At 51.8% G+C, this 19728-nt stretch overlaps 1 protein-coding gene across 2 annotated transcripts in view; it reads right to left on the reverse strand.

The window, feature by feature from the left end:
• Positions 1-19728, reverse strand: part of arhgap32b (Rho GTPase activating protein 32b) — a 646854-nt gene that overhangs the window by 467541 nt on the left and 159585 nt on the right. For both annotated transcript variants that reach the window (XM_085968179.1, XM_085968180.1), the window contains exon 2: positions 5577-5642. In XM_085968179.1, coding sequence (XP_085824305.1) covers positions 5577-5642 — 66 coding nt within the window. The remainder of the gene's footprint in view (positions 1-5576; positions 5643-19728) is intronic.

The raw sequence follows: 19728 nt of genomic DNA on the forward strand, positions 1-19728 counted from the left end.
AACGTCACCTCCCACACCGCCCCCTGTAACATCACCTCCCACACCGCCCCCTGTAACATCACCTCCCACACCGCCCCCTGTAACATCACCTCCCACACCGCCCCCTGTAACATCACCTCCCACACCGCCCCCGTAACATCACCTCCCACACCGCCCCCCGTAACATCACCTCCCACACCGCCCCCCGTAACATCACCTCCCACACCGCCCCCTGTAACAACACCTCCCACACCGCCCCCTGTAACATCACCTCCCACACCGCCCCCTGTAACATCACCTCCCACACCGCCCCCTGTAACATCACCTCCCACACCGCCCCCTGTAACACCTCCCACACCGCCCCCTGTAACGTCACCTCCCACACCGCCACCTGTAACACCTCCCACACCGCCCCCTGTAACGTCACCTCCCACACCGCCCCCTGTAACGTCACCTCCCACACCGCCCCCTGTAACAACACCTCCCACACCGCCCCCTGTAACGTCACCTCCCACACCGCCCCCTGTAACGTCACCTCCCACACCGCCCCCTGTAACAACACCTCCCACACCGCCCCCTGTAACAGCACCTCCCACACCGCCCCCTGTAATGTCACCTCCCACACCGCCCCCTGTAACAACACCTCCCACACCGCCCCCTGTAACATCACCTCCCGCACCGCCCCTTGTTACATCACCTCCCGCACCGCCCCCTGTAACATCACCCCCCACACCGCCCCCTGTAACATCACCTCCCACACCGCCCCCTGTAACAACACCTCCCACACCGCCCCCTGTAACAGCACCTCCCACACCGCCCCCCGTAACATCACCTCCCGCACCGTCCCCCGTAACATCACCTCCCACACCGCCCCCCGTAACATCACCTCCCACACCGCCCCCTGTAACATCACCACCCACACCGCCCCCTGTAACATCACCTCCCACACCGCCCCCTGTAACATCACCTCCCGCACCGCCCCCTGTAACATCACCTCCCGCACCGCCCCCTGTAACATCACCTCCCACACCGCCCCCTGTAACATCACCTCCCACACCGCCCCCTGTAACATCACCTCCCACACCGCCCCCTGTAACATCACCTCCCGCACCGCCCCCTGTAACATCACCTCCCGCACCGCCCCCTGTAACATCACCTCCCACACCGCCCCCTGTAACATCACCTCCCACACCGCCCCCTGTAACATCACCTCCCACACCGCCCCCTGTAACATCACCTCCCGCACCGCCCCCTGTAACATCACCTCCCACACCGCCCCCGGAACATCACCTCCCACACCGCCCCCTGTAACATCACCTCCCACACCGCCCCCTGTAACATCACCTCCCACACCGCCCCCTGTAACATCACCTCCCACACCGCCCCCTGTAACATCACCCCCCACACCGCCCCCTGTAACATCACCTCCCACACCGCCCCCTGTAACATCACCTCCCGCACCGCCCCCTGTAACATCACCTCCCACACCGCCCCCGGAACATCACCTCCCACACCGCCCCCTGTAACATCACCTCCCACACCGCCCCCGTAACATCACCTCCCACACCGCCCCCCGTAACATCACCTCCCACACCGCCCCCTGTAACATCACCTCCCACACCGCCCCCTGTAACATCACCTCCCACACCGCCCCCTGTAACATCACCTCCCACACCGCCCCCTGTAACGTCACCTCCCACACCGCCACCTGTAACACCTCCCACACCGCCCCCTGTAGCGTCACCTCCCACACCGCCCCCTGTAACGTCACCTCCCACACCGCCCCCTGTAACACCTCCCACACCGCCCCTGTAACGTCACCTCCCACACCGCCCCCTGTAACACCTCCCACACCGCCCCTGTAACGTCACCTCCCACACCGCCCCCTGTAACACCTCCCACACCGCCCCCTGTAACGTCACCTCCCACACCGCCCCCTGTAACGTCACCTCCCACACCGCCCCCTGTAACAACACCTCCCACACCGCCCCCTGTAACATCACCTCCCGCACCGCCCCTTGTTACATCACCTCCCGCACCGCCCCCTGTAACATCACCACCCACACCGCCCCCTGTAACATCACCCCCCACACCGCCCCCTGTAACATCACCTCCCACACCGCCCCCTGTAACAACACCCCCCACACCGCCCCCTGTAACATCACCTCCCACACCGCCCCCTGTAACAACACCTCCCACACCGCCCCCTGTAACAGCACCTCCCACACCGCCCCCCGTAACATCACCTCCCGCACCGTCCCCCGTAACATCACCTCCCACACCGCCCCCCGTAACATCACCTCCCACACCGCCCCCTGTAACATCACCTCCCGCACCGCCCCCTGTAACATCACCTCCCACACCGCCCCCGTAACATCACCGCCCACACCGCCCCCTGTAACATCACCGCCCACACCGCCCCCTGTAACATCACCTCCCACACCGCCCCCTGTAACATCACCTCCCGCACCGCCCCCTGTAACATCACCTCCCGCACCGCCCCCTGTAACATCACCTCCCACACCGCCCCCTGTAACATCACCTCCCACACCGCCCCCCGTAACATCACCTCCCACACCGCCCCCCGTAACATCACCTCCCACACCGCCCCCTGTAACATCACCTCCCACACCGCCCCCTGTAACATCACCTCCCGCACCGCCCCCTGTAACATCACCTCCCACACCGCCCCCTGTAACATCACCTCCCACACCGCCCCCTGTAACATCACCTCCCACACCGCCCCCTGTAACATCACCTCCCGCACCGCCCCCTGTAACATCACCTCCCGCACCGCCCCCTGTAACATCACCTCCCGCACCGCCCCCTGTAACATCACCTCCCACACCGCCCCCTGTAACATCACCTCCCGCACCGCCCCCTGTAACATCACCTCCCGCACCGCCCCCTGTAACATCACCTCCCGCACCGCCCCCTGTAACATCACCTCCCACACCGCCCCCTGTAACACCTCCCACACCGCCCCCTGTAACATCACCTCCCACACCGCCCCCTGTAACATCACCTCCCACACCGCCCCCCTGTAACATCACCTCCCACACCGCCCCCGGAACATCACCTCCCACACCGCCCCCTGTAACATCACCTCCCACACCGCCCCCTGTAACATCACCTCCCACACCGCCCCCTGTAACATCACCTCCCACACCGCCCCCTGTAACATCACCCCCCACACCGCCCCCTGTAACATCACCTCCCACACCGCCCCCTGTAACATCACCTCCCGCACCGCCCCCTGTAACATCACCTCCCACACCGCCCCCGGAACATCACCTCCCACACCGCCCCCTGTAACATCACCTCCCACACCGCCCCCGTAACATCACCTCCCACACCGCCCCCCGTAACATCACCTCCCACACCGCCCCCTGTAACATCACCTCCCACACCGCCCCCTGTAACATCACCTCCCACACCGCCCCCTGTAACATCACCTCCCACACCGCCCCCTGTAACGTCACCTCCCACACCGCCACCTGTAACACCTCCCACACCGCCCCCTGTAGCGTCACCTCCCACACCGCCCCCTGTAACGTCACCTCCCACACCGCCCCCTGTAACACCTCCCACACCGCCCCTGTAACGTCACCTCCCACACCGCCCCCTGTAACACCTCCCACACCGCCCCTGTAACGTCACCTCCCACACCGCCCCCTGTAACACCTCCCACACCGCCCCCTGTAACGTCACCTCCCACACCGCCCCCTGTAACGTCACCTCCCACACCGCCCCCTGTAACAACACCTCCCACACCGCCCCCTGTAACATCACCTCCCGCACCGCCCCTTGTTACATCACCTCCCGCACCGCCCCCTGTAACATCACCACCCACACCGCCCCCTGTAACATCACCCCCCACACCGCCCCCTGTAACATCACCTCCCACACCGCCCCCTGTAACAACACCCCCCACACCGCCCCCTGTAACATCACCTCCCACACCGCCCCCTGTAACAACACCTCCCACACCGCCCCCTGTAACAGCACCTCCCACACCGCCCCCCGTAACATCACCTCCCGCACCGTCCCCCGTAACATCACCTCCCACACCGCCCCCCGTAACATCACCTCCCACACCGCCCCCTGTAACATCACCTCCCGCACCGCCCCCTGTAACATCACCTCCCACACCGCCCCCGTAACATCACCGCCCACACCGCCCCCTGTAACATCACCGCCCACACCGCCCCCTGTAACATCACCTCCCACACCGCCCCCTGTAACATCACCTCCCGCACCGCCCCCTGTAACATCACCTTCCGCACCGCCCCCTGTAACATCACCTCCCGCACCGCCCCCTGTAACATCACCTCCCACACCGCCCCCCGTAACATCACCTCCCACACCGCCCCCCGTAACATCACCTCCCACACCGCCCCCTGTAACATCACCTCCCACACCGCCCCCTGTAACATCACCTCCCGCACCGCCCCCTGTAACATCACCTCCCACACCGCCCCCTGTAACATCACCTCCCACACCGCCCCCTGTAACATCACCTCCCACACCGCCCCCTGTAACATCACCTCCCGCACCGCCCCCTGTAACATCACCTCCCGCACCGCCCCCTGTAACATCACCTCCCACACCGCCCCCTGTAACATCACCTCCCATACCGCCCCCTGTAACATCACCTCCCGCACCGCCCCCTGTAACATCACCTCCCGCACCGCCCCCTGTAACATCACCTCCCACACCGCCCCCTGTAACATCACCTCCCACACCGCCCCCTGTAACACCTCCCACACCGCCCCCTGTAACATCACCTCCCACACCGCCCCCTGTAACATCACCTCCCACACCGCCCCCCTGTAACATCACCTCCCACACCGCCCCCCGTATCACCTCCCACACCGCCCCCTGTAACATCACCTCCCACACCGCCCCCTGTAACACCTCCCGCACCGCCCCCTGTAACATCACCTCCCACACCGCCCCCCTGTAACATCACCTCCCGCACCGCCCCCTGTAACATCACCTCCCACACCGCCCCCTGTAACATCACCTCCCACACCGCCCCCTGTAACATCACCTCCCACACCGCCCCCTGTAACATCACCTCCCACACCGCCCCCTGTAACATCACCTCCCACACCGCCCCCTGTAACACCTCCCACACCGCCCCCTGTAACATCACCTCCCACACCGCCCCCTGTAACATCACCTCCCACACCGCCCCCTGTAACGTCACCTCCCACACCGCCCCCTGTAACATCACCTCCCACACCGCCCCCTGTAACACCTCCCTCACCGCCCCCTGTAACATCACCTCCCACACCGCCCCCTGTAACAACACCTCCCACACCGCCCCCTGTAACATCACCTCCCACACCGCCCCCTGTAACATCACCTCCCACACCGCCCCCCGTATCACCTCCCACACCGCCCCCTGTAACATCACCTCCCACACCGCCCCCTGTAACATCACCTCCCACACCGCCCCCTGTAACATCACCTCCCACACCTGTGCAGCACTTTCAATAATGCTGCATCATCTTATGGGATTCTTTCTCTCCTGTCCTACATTCTTGTAGCCCTTGTTGAAGAGACTTTCGTTGCCAGTGTCTTAAACTCACCTCACAAAATCATCTGCAGCCCCTCCAGCACCCGCAGCGCCCTCCATGTTACACTGCAGCAATGGCCTAAGAGACGAGAGAGAGAGAGAGAGAGTGAGCTATTAGGCACACAGCAATTAGGCACCACCACCATTTTATTGCAGTGTCAGAAACATTTGATAAATCAAGCTGTGATACATATTTTAAAATCTGGCTGGTGAAATGATTTTTCGTTGCCTGCTTGTCTAAACCTCTCACTGAACCATTCAGCACCGTGCCCAGCCGGTGCCCTGTCGGTTGCCGGTGCCCTGTCGGTTGCCGGTGCCCTCAGTGGTCTGATACCAGGACACTGCAGCTCATTCGCAGCAACAATAAGTAAAGCACTGCAAGTGAAACTCTGCAGCCTTGAATCATTGCAGGCTGTCCATCAGAGTGGGATCTGCCCATTCTGACAATCAGTTTGGTCATTTTGAAGTTTCAGTAGACCCCACAGACGGGACAATCCCACCATCAGTGAGTGTGCAGTGAGCCCTGCCCCTCTCTCCGCACTGAGTCACTGGCCAGCTTTATTTTGGGAATGCACCGCTTTGCCAGTTTGTTACACATTTTGGAATCTTCCACTTCCTGCATACAGTCCCTCCCCGAACAGGTTATTGAACTACCACAATCTGTCACCACAAACACAAGTCTTCCTGATTCCCCAGGGATGAGTAATTCCTCCGTGAAGTGGCACAGGTAACTCCAGATACTGTTCACACCTACACTTCCCACCAACAGGCAACATTTCTCCTGCCAATCCTCTGCCATTATACCTTACTCCATTGTTTCCCCTCCTCTCTCCCCATGTGCTCCTCCACCCCATGCCTTCCAATCCTTTCCCATACCCTCCCCACCCAAATCGAACCATTCCTCTCCCCCTGCACTGAGGTAACGAGCTCCACAAGACAGGATCACCAGATAATGCTGGACCAGCAATGAGGGAGTCGCACCCTGGCCAACCTCAAGTCATTGCATACCTCCTCACCAATACCCTTATTTTTATGTCACTTATTTATTCCATTTCATCCATCACTGTATGAGTGAGAGGGCGAGCAGCTGGCCTGTGCCCAGTCACGTGCCAGTGAGAGTCTGGAGACAGCCGCTAGGAGACGCGGGAGCACAGCCTCATATTAACTACATTCAAATTCCCTTCCCTTCCCGTGGGGCGTGCCTCTGCCTGAAGTCTCTCCATGAGATCTGGAACAGGGGGTGAGAGAACACAGACACAGTCCACACCCGAAATTGTTTTAATCTACTGTACATTGAAATGAAATATTTAAAACTGTGCCTTCCCGTCTGAGGAAATTGCACAAACTGTCAGACTGGCACAAACACAATCTCAGCTCCCACAAGTAAAGACTTCACAGGTGTAAGGACATGAAAAGCATTCTGATAGTTCCCAGGCTGTTTGTAGGGTAAACACAAAGGGCGGACTTAACAGGAAGCAGCTCAACCATCTACAAATAGTTTGATAATAGATTGCCCTGGCTGGAACAAAGGTATCTATTCACCCAGTGTCGCTAATCTCCAAGTTGAAACACAGCGCTTTAAATTAATGAACAATCCTCAGACCAAACCTGCACTGATCATTAGTTCCAAATGCTCCAGAACTGCACTGTTCCTCTGGCGAGTTCTGGCCTGCTTTTACATGAACCCTGAATTACACTGATCAGCTGCAGCACTGCATTAACCCCCATCCCAACCCATGAACCCAGCTCAGTATTGTGGGCACCGTTTCCATTTCTCTTGCTGTAGAGAATGTAACAAGTATATTGTTGTGTCCGTGTATAATAAGACACAGACTGCAGGAGAAACGGTACAACAGGTGTTTACTCAACGTGGCTCACAGTGGAACTGATCTGTACAGATTACTACTCAGTGCTATATATAGGTGTGGTCACTGCCGGTACTGCAGTATACATGAGCTGTAAAAGATAGTTCCCCTTAAAGGTATATACATTACATATATAACCAATAAAAGTTCCTTTTATATTGCACGGGACCCGTGTTAGTATCCAGGCTCCTAATACACAGGTCTTGCTAATGGTGGGAATCCCAAACCAAACTAGCCAGATTCACGAAAACCAGGTTTCCGGGTGCTGGTCTTTGCAGGTGCCAGACATATTACGTTCAGCTTGGAGGCTCCCAGGAAGTGGTGGCACTGGTGTTCGCTGTTATTGTTAATGGCTCCCTCTCCTCGGGTACTGTCCCCCTCCATTTCAAATCTGCCATCATCACTTCTCTCCTCAAAAAAACCTCCCTTGACCCCTCTGTCCTTGCAAACTACTGCCCCATCTCCAACCTCCATTTTCTCTCCAAAGTCTTTGAATATGCTGTCGCCCCCAAATCCACACACATCTTTCCCGCAACTCCATTTTTGAACCCCGCCAATCTGGCTGACCTACATTGGCTCTCGGTCCGGCAATGCCTTGATTTAAAAATTCTCATCCTTCTTTTCAAATCCCTCCATGGCCTCGCCCCTCCCTTTCTCTGTAACCTTCTCCAGCCCTACACCCCTCCGAGATCTCTGCGCTCCTCCAAGTCTAGCCTCTTGCGCATCCCCGATTTTATTCAATCCACAATTGGCGGCCGTGCCTTCAGCTGCCTAGACCCTAAGCTCTGAGATTCCCTCTATAAACCTCTCCGCCTCTCTCTCCTCCTTTAAGACGCTCCTTAAAACCTACCTCTTTGACCAGCCTTTAGGTCACCTGTCCTAATATCTCCTTATGTGGCTCGGTGTCAAATCTGGTTTAATAACGCTCCTGTGAAGAGCCTTGGGATGTTTTACTACGTTAAAAACGCGATATAATACAAGTTGTTGATGTTGTAGTGTGGGTCTCGTGCCATGTTAAAGCTCGGAGGGACTTATGCCAGTGCCACTGGCTCTCAACACTGAACACTGAACACGGGGGCCCCACAAGGATGTGTGCTGAGCCCCCTCCTCTACTCCCTCTTCACCCACGACTGTGTGGCTGTTCATGGTTCCAACACCATCATCAAGTTTGCGGATGATACCACGGTGGTAGGCCAGATCACCAACAACGATGAGTCAGCCTACAGGGAGGAGGTCCAGCATCTCGTGAAGTGGTGCGCCGATAACAACCTGGCCCTGAACATCAAGAAAACCAAAGAAATCATTGTGGACTTCAGGAAGTCTAAAGGCGGAAGTCACACCCCCATCCACATCCATGGGGCTGTGGTGGAAAGGGTGGGCAGCTTTAAGTTCCTCGGAGTCCACATCACGGAAGACCTCTCCTGGTCCCTCAATACCTCCTCTCTGGTGAAGAAGGCCCAGCAGCGCCTATATTTCCTAAGGAGGCTGAAGGGATGTAACCTGTCACCCCTGATCCTCTCTAACTTTTACCGCTGCACAATAGAGAGCATCCTGACGAACTGTATCACAGTATGGTATGGCAGCTGTAGCTATTATGACCGGAAAGCCCTGCAGCGGGTAGTCAAAACTGCCCAACGCATTACCGGCACCCGGCTACCGACCATAGAGCACATATACCAGAAACGCTGTTTACGGAGGTCACAGACCATCATCAAAGACCCTACCCACCCCAGCCACAGTCTGTTCGCCCTCCTGCCATCTGGGAGACGCTACAGATGCATTCGCACCCGAACGACCAGATTTAGGAACAGCTTCTTTCCCAGGGCTGTCATCCTACTGAACTCCACAAATAAACTCTAAAGCCTGCACATCTGCCAATGCACTTTATTATGGTTATGTTAATGTATTACAAGCCAAATTAATGTTGAATGTTTAAATGTCTTAATCTAAATGTACACTCTCGGGAGCCGCAAGCCTACATTTCGTTGTACTGCACTTGTGCACTAACAATGACAATAAAGTTGATTATGATTATGATTATATTCTGGTCTCTCACAGCCAGCGGTCATCCCAAGATGAATATGCCCGATTCACTACAGTCGGCTGGTCACCTGACAGTTGCACAACTCCCATGCACTTAAACAACGGAATTGACAACGGAACTGTACGGGGACAGCTGGTGTACAGTCCAAGCCACTCAGTAACCAGCGACCCAAACTAGCCACAACTGAATCAGAATGTGAGGGAAACGAGCCCATCTGCCTCGGTTGGACCAGTTCCCCCCCCTCCTCCTCTCAAGGTGCCGACTGTTGCTGGGCAGTGTCACAGAAGGCAGCAGCTCACCCAAAAGGTTCTGCCAAAGCCAAAAGTACTTGAAAGCATGACTGAGGTTTGATGCTCAGTGTTGGGAGGCTATTCTACCATAGAGACCATCGCACCTAATCCTGTCCTCACCCAAAACCCACAGGCATTTTCCAGCGGGGCCAGTGGACAGTGATGTGAAAGTGGAACCCTGGCTGAATTTCCCTCCCTCGGCCAGGGGCCCTAAGGACAAGCGTAGCCTCCCGACTGCCATCCCACTGAGATCAGCTAACTCAGCAGAGCCCAGCAACAAGATTCTGAACACAAACACAGCATCCAGAACAATTTCTACTTCAGTCCTGCGTCTCACATTCTGCAGTGCCTTTACTGGGCACCGGCTAATGTCCTTACCCACTTTAAGGCCTCAGTGTGATCCTACGGGGAGTGACCAGTCAATCCCTACTGGAAGGTTCAATCCTTCTTCACGGTTATGCAGACCAGTCAGACTTTGCCGACATGTTGAATGTCATGCTGGCCGTAGAACTTTTTAAGACTGGGTTGGGTCATGATGTTCTGTTACTTCTACAATCTGGTCTGGATCCAGTCCAGGCTGATGGGATGGTTGTAGTCTCCCTCCCTCCCAGTCTGAGCAAGTCCCCCAGTGACTATGAACAGGAAATGTCTAAAATGACACGAACATTCAGAGCCCATGAGAGCTGGTGTGAGAGGTGGAAAAATCCTCACTGGCGCAAGTAGGGGTGCCTTTCTGAGGTAGTGGCTTCAGCTTCCGTTCTATGCCTGGTCTGGGAGCAGTTGATGCTGATGTTGGGTTCAAAAACTGGGAACATTTTATTCACAGCATCGTCATCTTAATAAACAAAGAGTTCACACAAAATTTTAAAAAGGGAAAAACTGGCCTCTCATCCAGCTTGCTCAGCACAGCCCAGCTGCAGACCAGGGGCAGGAGCAGAGTTGATGTTCAGCTTTTTTCCATTAAAAACACATTAAAAAAGCTTAATAATCTCAATAATGAATTGTTTCACATCAAAAATAACAGACTTTTATTTAAAAACACAGACTTTTACCTAAAAAACCACAGACTTTTACCATCTGGTTTACCTTCGAGATTTCTGGACAGCCCTTTCATTCAGAAACCAAACTGAGGACTCAACGAGATGTCACTCGACCCAAACAGGCAGCTGACCTCTTTGCTGATCACTGCCGGAATGTTCTCCAATACTTCACTATTGCAGCAAGAATGTGCCAGAACACACAACAGCTGTTGCTAAACATTTCAAGAATTCTCTTAAGCTATGCAATTGCATTCTGCAGTGAATCACATTGGGTAATTTCACACTCGACACACACTCAGGGGACACAAAAAAACAAGGCTGGGCACACAACGGTTAAATTGTTCCTCTCCAGACAAACTCGCATTCTTGCATTTTTATGAGGGCTGCGCGAGTCCAGCATTTCAAACTGAATGTATTCAGATTAAATGAACCAGTTTAATTGGGGTGAGAGGCATTACATCTGTAATTAGTTAGTGCAGAAAAACATCCCACGTTCTTCATTTCACCAGGAGATGGTACAGGGGAACCAGATTTCATTTTCATCAGCTCCTGAGACGCTTTATTTACACCAGTTCTAGGTGTTGGGAAGGCTGCACACATTCTACATTCGACAGCCTCAACACTTCCATACAACACTACAACCTCCAGACTTCCTTCAGAAATACTCGAGGAGTGTATCAGAAGTACAAATTCCATCATCTCATCCTGTAATATTGTCGAGCACAACAGAGTGAGTCAAGATTTCTCCATTCCTGCAGCAGCGCATTTCACTCCATAATCACCTGCGTTATGCTCACTTTGTTGATTACTGAAGATCCATGAATGCAAGACAGAAAGATCGAGATCCATCTTGCCTGTTCAAAAATGCAGAAAATGCTATTTTATACTCTTCTACCACTCAATCCCATCCTACACTCTCTCAAACCCCTCAATCCCATCCTACACTCTCTCAAACCCCTCAATCCCATCCTACACTCTCTCAAACCCCTCAATCCCACTCTACACTCTCTCAAACTCCTCAATCCCATCCTACACTCTCTCAAACTCCTCAATCCCATCTTACACTCTCTCAAACTCCTCAATCCCATCTTACACTCTCTCAAACTCCTCAATCCCATCCTACACTCTCTCAAACTCCTCAATCCCATCTTACACTCTCTCAAACTCCTCAATCCCATTTTACACTCTCTCAAACTCCTCAATCCCATCCTACACTCTCTCAAACTCCTCAATCCCATCTTACACTCTCTCAAACTCCTCAATCCCATCCTACACTCTCTCAAACCCCTCAATCCCACTCTACACTCTCTCAAACTCCTCAATCCCATCCTACACTCTCTCAAACCCCTCAATCCCATCCTACACTCTCTCAAACTCCTCAATCCCATCCTGCACTCTCTCAAACTCCTCAATCCCATCTTACACTCTCTCAAACTCCTCAATCCCATCCTACACTCTCTCAAACTCCTCAATCCCATCCTACACTCTCTCAAACTCCTCAATCCCATCTTACACTCTCTCAAACTCCTCAATCCCATCCTACACTCTCTCAAACTCCTCAATCCCATCTTACACTCTCTCAAACTCCTCAATCCCATCCTACACTCTCTCAAACCCCTCAATCCCATCCTACACTCTCTCAAACTCCTCAATCCCATCCTGCACTCTCAAACTCCTCAATCCCATCTTACACTCTCTCAAACTCCTCAATCCCATCCTACACTCTCTCAAACTCCTCAATCCCATCCTACACTCTCTCAATCCCATCCTACACTCTTACCTTGGCTCAGTGGTAGCATTCTTGCCTCTGAATCAGAGGTTCATGGATACAAGCCCCACTTCAGAGAATTGAGCACATTATCTAGACTGATTCTTCAGTGCAGTATCGAAAGGGTGCTGCAGTTGGATCTGACATCTTTCAGATAAGACATTAAACCAATCTGCCCTCTCAGGTGGATGTAAACAATCCTATAGCACTATTTGAAGAAGGTGGGAGTACTCCCAATGTCCTAGCCAACCAAGATCACTAAAACAGATTATCTGGTCATTTATCTCAATTTGTTATTGGGACCTTGCTGTGCACAAATTGGCCACTGTGTTTTCTACATTATAACTAACTGCAATTCAAAAAGTACTTTATTGGATATGAAATGGTTTTAGATGTGCTGATGTCATGAAAGATGCTATAGAAATGCAAGATCTTTCCTTTCAATACCTCTCATACTCCTCAATCAATTCCTACATTCATTCCTCTCATAACCTCAATTGCTTCTAACACCAAAAAAATCCAGCTCCTCCACTAATCTGCCAACACTATTAGAAGTGTTTAGCAAACTCTCTCATTTACTTAGAGGTGTAGGTGATGACGTAAATCATATCTCAATACCTTACATCATTTACACATGCCATCACTGGAATAAAAATAACACATGGATCCTGCCCTCCCCCATACAAATGCAAGAAAGAAAGATTTGCCAATACCTTTTCATGAAGACAATGCTCCTTTAAAGAATGAGGCAAGACAGCCTTTTACTGTTTGTTGTTCATCAAGGTGAGGCAGCTGACAGAATCGTTACGAGATGGCCCTACTTTTCCACTGGTCCCCATACCCACCTTTGACAACTGTGTTTTTATGTAAGAAGTCACACAACACCAGGTTATAGTCCAACAGCTTTATTTGAAATCACAAGCTTTCGGAGCGCTGCTCCTTCGTCAGGCGAAGTCTATAACCTGGTGTTGTGTGACTTCTTACATTTGTCCACCCCAGTCCAACACCGGCATCTCCACACCATAACATATTCAGTGTAACGGCTTGTGTTAAAGTCATGATTTGTATATACAGTGCTAGATATTCCCCAACAGACCGGGAAAATCTATACAGGACCACTCCGGCCGCCATTGCCCATGTTTTTTGGCTGCCTTTGTCTCCAATGGTGCGCCCTGCACATGTAAGCTGTCAGCACGGGCGTGGGTTGAAGCCATCTATCGAGTGTACACACAATCTCTAATGGCAGGATTCTAGCTTTATTTCCTTTGCAAGTTGACAGACATAAACCCCTTACTGAATTCTCCATGACACAGCATGTAAGGGCAGCACATATCGGGTCAGAGTCTTCAATTGCAGCCTCCCTGTCTTTTGAAGCTTCACTTCAATAGCACCTCCACAGCAAAGAAGTTTCCACTTAAAAATATTCACTTTGTAATAAATCATTCACTTTGAGCAGTTCTCACTACACTTGCTGCAGTTTACAGGAGGTTTGGTTACTCTGTCCGTTGGAATAAACACTTGGACTTGGTACAGGCGTACAAGCATTTCTCTCTCCAAGTAAACAAGCTGGATGATAACCGAAATATTAGTGTGCGATACTTTGATACTTGGCTGAGTCACAGGATGAGTGAGTGCTAACTGCCACTTCATTCAAGGTAATTATTTCTTAATGTTAAATCTGATCGGATTAAAATATATTTCAACAGCTCAGAGTAAATGCCCAAGTAGGGTGCTGATTCACACAGATCACAAAGCTCCCCGATTCCATGGCTGGTCAGTGCTGTTATCTCCTCAGGCAGGGAAGAGTTACCTAGCCTCAATGTCCCCCAGGTTTATGGGGATGGGAGAAAGGCACCCATTGTTGTTCATCATTGCTGTAAGTGTTTATGTGCACATTCTGGGTGAGGACAGGTCTGAGGTCATTAACGACCCCAGTGTTCAAACTGCCGGGCCAATCTGCAGGCTGACAGATATGAAGGGTGAGCACTTGGGCAAGACACCAGAGCTGCCACCCATTGAACCAGCCCCCATCAGTCATCAACTGCAAACCAGGAGGTGCAAGGGGAGAACACTGGAGGCAGAAATACAGGGGGAAAGACTCATTTTCAATCCGGCCGGTCAGGATTTGAATACGGCCGGTCAGGATTTCAATTCGGCCAGTCAGGATTTCAATCCGGCCGGTCAGGATTTCAATCTGGCCGGTCAGGATTTGAATACGGCCAGTCGGGATTTTAATCCTGCCGGTCAGGATTTGAATCCGGCCGGTCAGGAGATGAATGTATCCTTGAGCTTTAAGGAGGCTTTGATGCAGAAACACTGCCAGTTAGCAGGCCCAGACACTCACGATTCTGATCCCTTGATGCCATCGCCTCCTCCTAAACCCAGTAATTTTAATCCATGCTTATGATTTCAAACGCCCACGCTGGTAGCAGCAGCTCTGAAAACCTTGTAAATAATGCTGCATGCTTCATGTATACTGGTTCATTACTGCCCAGTTTCTACCTCAATCCAAATAATCACTAAAATTTAAATATTACAAAATAGATATGGTAAAATAAAAATTAAATGGAAGAAAAACAAATGGCAGATCAGGTTTTTAAAACATTTAGTATGTTTTTTTTAAATGATACAGCACCCCAGAGGCTGCCAGTCAGACCATACAATAAATACAGTCCCAGACTCCGCAGCATTCAATCCGTCGAACACAGAGCTCGTCATGTGATTTTTTTTAAATACCATTTTATCGCAATGGAAGGTTGATGTTACAGCTCACTTACACAGTAAACAGTTGTGTACACTGAAGCAAGAATTCTCAGATGGACAGAATGACAGTGATGAGACGGACGATTGTCAGAGTTAGGGTTAGGGTTAGGATCAGAGTTAGGGTTAGGGTTAGGCGAACCCTTCACAGGACAGATTGGCAAATGACAGGATGAGCCAAAATGCAGTTAATGCTCACGGGTTGAACGAAACCTGCTTATTGAACACAAACACCGTTCACTAAACTATTTGGCCTAGAAATTCAGTGGCCTGCGCCACCCGTTAGTGCCCTAAGAGGGCACTTAGTGGGTTTTGCGCCACTGGCCACGCCTCCCGCTAAATTTAGCGGGACGCTAATGGCGGCGCGAGCCATTAGCGCTGCGCCGCTACCGGTGACGTCATCTGTGTGCGCAGCGCCCCGCTACTGCCCCGATCGCGAAATTTAGTAGCGCCCCCTGCTTTAACGCCGGTCGCAATTTGCGACCGGTTCAGGGGGGCCTAGCTGCAGTGGTAGAGGCGCTGAGGTGCGGGGCGGCCATTTTTTTTGCTGGCCGCCTGCCAGCACCTCTCCGCGCCGCCGTCCCCGGCCTTCTGAGCACCCACCCCGCGGAGTGCCAGCTGTGTCCCAAGAGCCCGGCACTTCTCCTCGGTGCCGGGCTCTTTTGCCGGCACTCGCGCTCTTTGAGCGCGCTGCAGCAGGCCCCTCCCCTTTAAGAAGGGGAGGAAGGCCTGCAGTACCGCAGCGCGCCGTGCCGCAGCGTGTGGCGCTGCGGCACGTTGCGCTGCGATTTTCAGTTGCAGCGCCCCAAGAGGGACTCAGGGCGCCTCGAGTAGCGCCACGCTTCCGTCTGGGGCGCTGAAACTGAATTTGCGGCGGACAGCCGCAACACCTTCCGGGGCGGTACTTCCGGCGCCCTGGCGAGGCTGGCACCCCAAACGGGGCGCCAGTGAATTTCTAGGCCTTTATCTGGTACCAAAAAGTGGGGAAGCTGCACTAATTCATGGAGCTGTTTATATAGTGGTGTTTCCCCCAATCTAAAGCAGCTTTTAGGAATTCAGCAAATTACTTTTTGAAATGCTGGAAAGAGGCGAAAAGTGGTGTGTGATAAATAAAGACCTCAGCAAGTCGATGAAATGCCATTAAAACAAAGGGTGCAAAAATAGTTTCATCAAGCTGCAAGAAGCATGGCGGGATGTATAGAAAATTTGGACCTACTGCAAGGCAGGAAATATAAAATATAAACAGAAAATGCCACAGCAGGGCCACCAGCCCCTGTGAGAGAGGTCAACACGCCACCAGAACTGCATTCTTACCAAAGATCATTTACAATAGATGGGATAGGGAGAGGTGGCACGAAGGTCATTTGATCCCTGAGCAGACTGATTGGATACAGGAGTAAGATTCAGAAACTGGAGTCTGCTTTGGGGCAGCCCATTGCTGCTGCGTTCTCGTTGTGCTCCCGACGATTACCCTTCCGTAGAAACCAAAGCCGCAAACAGCAGACCAAAACTGGACAACCCAGATCCCGGCTACTGTGGGAATGGAGCTGCTCTGGTGTTTGGATTTTGAATTGTTTTACCTCAATCTTTATTGTACCACTTGCTCCTTTGCAAATAAATAAAATACAACATCCAGGGGGATAGAGTGCTCAGAGCAATACAGTGGGCAGGAAAAGAGTGGGGTGCAGCCCTAAATGTCAGGGGCACGAGTGGTTCCAGATGTTGATTCTGTAGGAGCTGCAAAGTTGCATAATTAATTATTTAAAGCAAAAAAGACAAAGATAACATTATAGGCATGCTGCACACCGCCAGGTCAGCATATGAAAGGAGCCAGTGCTCTATGAAGAGATAGGGAGGGTATACGAGAGCTGTTAGGCTATTTTAATGGGTGACTTCAATCAAGCAAATATAAATTGGAAATTCCCAAGCGGTTCAGAGTCCGAGTTGTTAAATGCAACGGTTGATGGCCTCATGGCCCAGTGCATCAGCGTTGAAGCCAAGCACAAGTTAATATTCTGAATGATCACTTTTTTATTCATTCACAGGATCTGGGCGTCGCTGGCAAGGCCAGCATTTATTGCCCATCCCTAGTTGCCCTTGCGAAGGTGATGGTGGGCCACCTTCTTGAACCGCTGCAGTCCGTGTGGTGAAGGTGCTCCCACAGTGCTGTTAGGGAGAGAGTTCCAGGAACGGTGATATATATCCAAGTCGGGATGCTGTGCAACTTGGAGGTGATGGTGTTCCGATGCATCTTCTGTCCTAGCTGGTGGAGGTCGTGGGTTTGGGAAGGGCTGCCGAAGAAGTCTTGGCAAGTTGCTGCAGTGCATATTGCAGATGGTGCACACGTGTGTGTATCGAATGTTACTTGCCACTTATCAGCCCAAGCCTGGATGTTGTCCAGGTCTTGCTGAATGCAGGGACTGCTTCATTATTTGAGGAATTGCAAATGGAACTGAACACTGTGCAATCATCAGGAAACAGCCCCACTTCTGACCTTATAGGGACTGTCATTGATGAAGCAGCTGAAGATAGTTGGGCCAGGTATTCACAAGAGGAGATGTAACTAGTATGCTCTCACCCCAAGTACAGATAACCAAGCTGCATTAAAGACTGATATAAATGAGCTGGAAGTCTTAGATAGGATAAAAGGCCTCAAAACAAACAAATACCCGAGAGTAGATGGAATTTATTCCCGAGTACTGCGAGGCTTTAGTGGAGATTTGTGTCTGTCATCAACTATCATTCTGAGCGAGTGACTGGAACTGGGGAGGTACCAGTAGGTTGGAAACAGGCTATGGTGATGCCCTTTTTCAGAAAGGATGACAAAGCAAACTCCTCAGACCCACTAGTCTTGCTTCACAAGATAATTACGAAAGGTGATTTATTTGTTTTGAGCCCTTCTAAAAGTAAACCGAGAGCGTAAGACAAGGTGAAACCGGCTGAAACTAGTGAAAAGAAAATTCAGGACTGTTGTCCAGAAGCTCCTCGTCACACATGGAATGGTCTTCTGGGTGGAGTAGTGGGGATGAAAGCTTGAACTATTTAAGAAACAATTGGTGCAGCAACGGGAACCTATTGGGTCTTTCTTGAATAGACACTCTGATGGGCCCACCCGCCTGCCCTCTCCCAAAAGCCAACTGATGAACCGTGCATTCCTATCAGCCCCTGCTGTAAAGAAAGGGGAGTCACTAGCTGAAGTCCATCTTCAGAACAGAGGGCTGCTGAGCACCCAGGAGAAAGGTGAGATACTGCTCCTGAAGCTCGGCTGCGAGTTTGCGCCTCCCATCAAAAGAATTAAAACACAAATGCTGCAATCTGGAATCCCTGAATCTTATAAACCATCATTTATAATACACAGCTGTCGCAGAGACAAGGCAATGCTGCACATTAGCATAATTGATGCTGTGCCGGTTAAGCTAACAAATCAATAAAAATACCAAAGCATTGATTCTTGTCACCAAGATATATGGCTCCAGGGTGACCAAGGCTGGGAACTCAACATCATGGGGTATTCAATATTCAGGAAGGACAGGCAAAAAGGAAAAAGGTAGCATTGCTGGTTAAAGAGGAGATTAACACAATAGTAAGGAAGGATATTAGCTCTGTCTGATGATGTGGATTCTGTATGGGTAGAGCTGAGAAATACCAAGGGGCAGAAAACGTTAGTGGGAGTTGTATACAGGCCCCCAAACAGTAATGCTGAGGTTGGGGATGGCATTAAACAGGAAATTAGAGACGCGTGCAATAAGGGCACAGCAGTTATCATGGGTGACTTTAATCTACATATAGATTGGGCTAACCAAATTAGTAACAATACTGTGGAGGAGGAATTCCTGGAGTGTATACGGGATGGCTTCCTGGACCAATATGTCGAGGAACCAACTAGAGATCAGGCCATCTTAGACTGGGTATTATGTAATGAGAAAGGGTTGATTAGCAATCTTGTTGTGCGAGGCCCCTTGGGGAGGAGCGATCATAATATGATAGAATTCTTCATTAAGATGGAGAGCGAAGTAGTTGACTCAGAGACTAGGGTCCTGAATTTAAATAAAGGAAACTGCGATGGTATGAGGCGCGCGTTGGCTAGGATGGATTGGGGAACGTTACTTAAAGGGTTGATGGTGGATAGGCAATGGCAAACATTTAAAGATCGCATGGATGAACTTCAGAATTTGTGCACCCCAGTCTGGCGTAAAAATAAAACAAAAAAGGTGGCGTAACCGTGGCTAACAAGGGAAATTAGGGATAGCATAAGATCCAAGGAGAGGACATATAAAATTGGCCAGAAAAAGCAGCAAATCTGAGGATTAGGAGCAGTTTAGGATTCAGCAAAGGAGGACAAAAGGATTAATTAAGAGGGGGAAAATAGAGTATGAGAGTAAGCTTGCAGGGAACATA

The sequence above is a fragment of the Somniosus microcephalus genome, chromosome 26, assembly GCF_052327205.1.
Source record: "Somniosus microcephalus isolate GS21.2 chromosome 26, FLI_Smic_1.0, whole genome shotgun sequence".
Classification (NCBI taxonomy): Eukaryota; Metazoa; Chordata; class Chondrichthyes; order Squaliformes; family Somniosidae; genus Somniosus; species Somniosus microcephalus.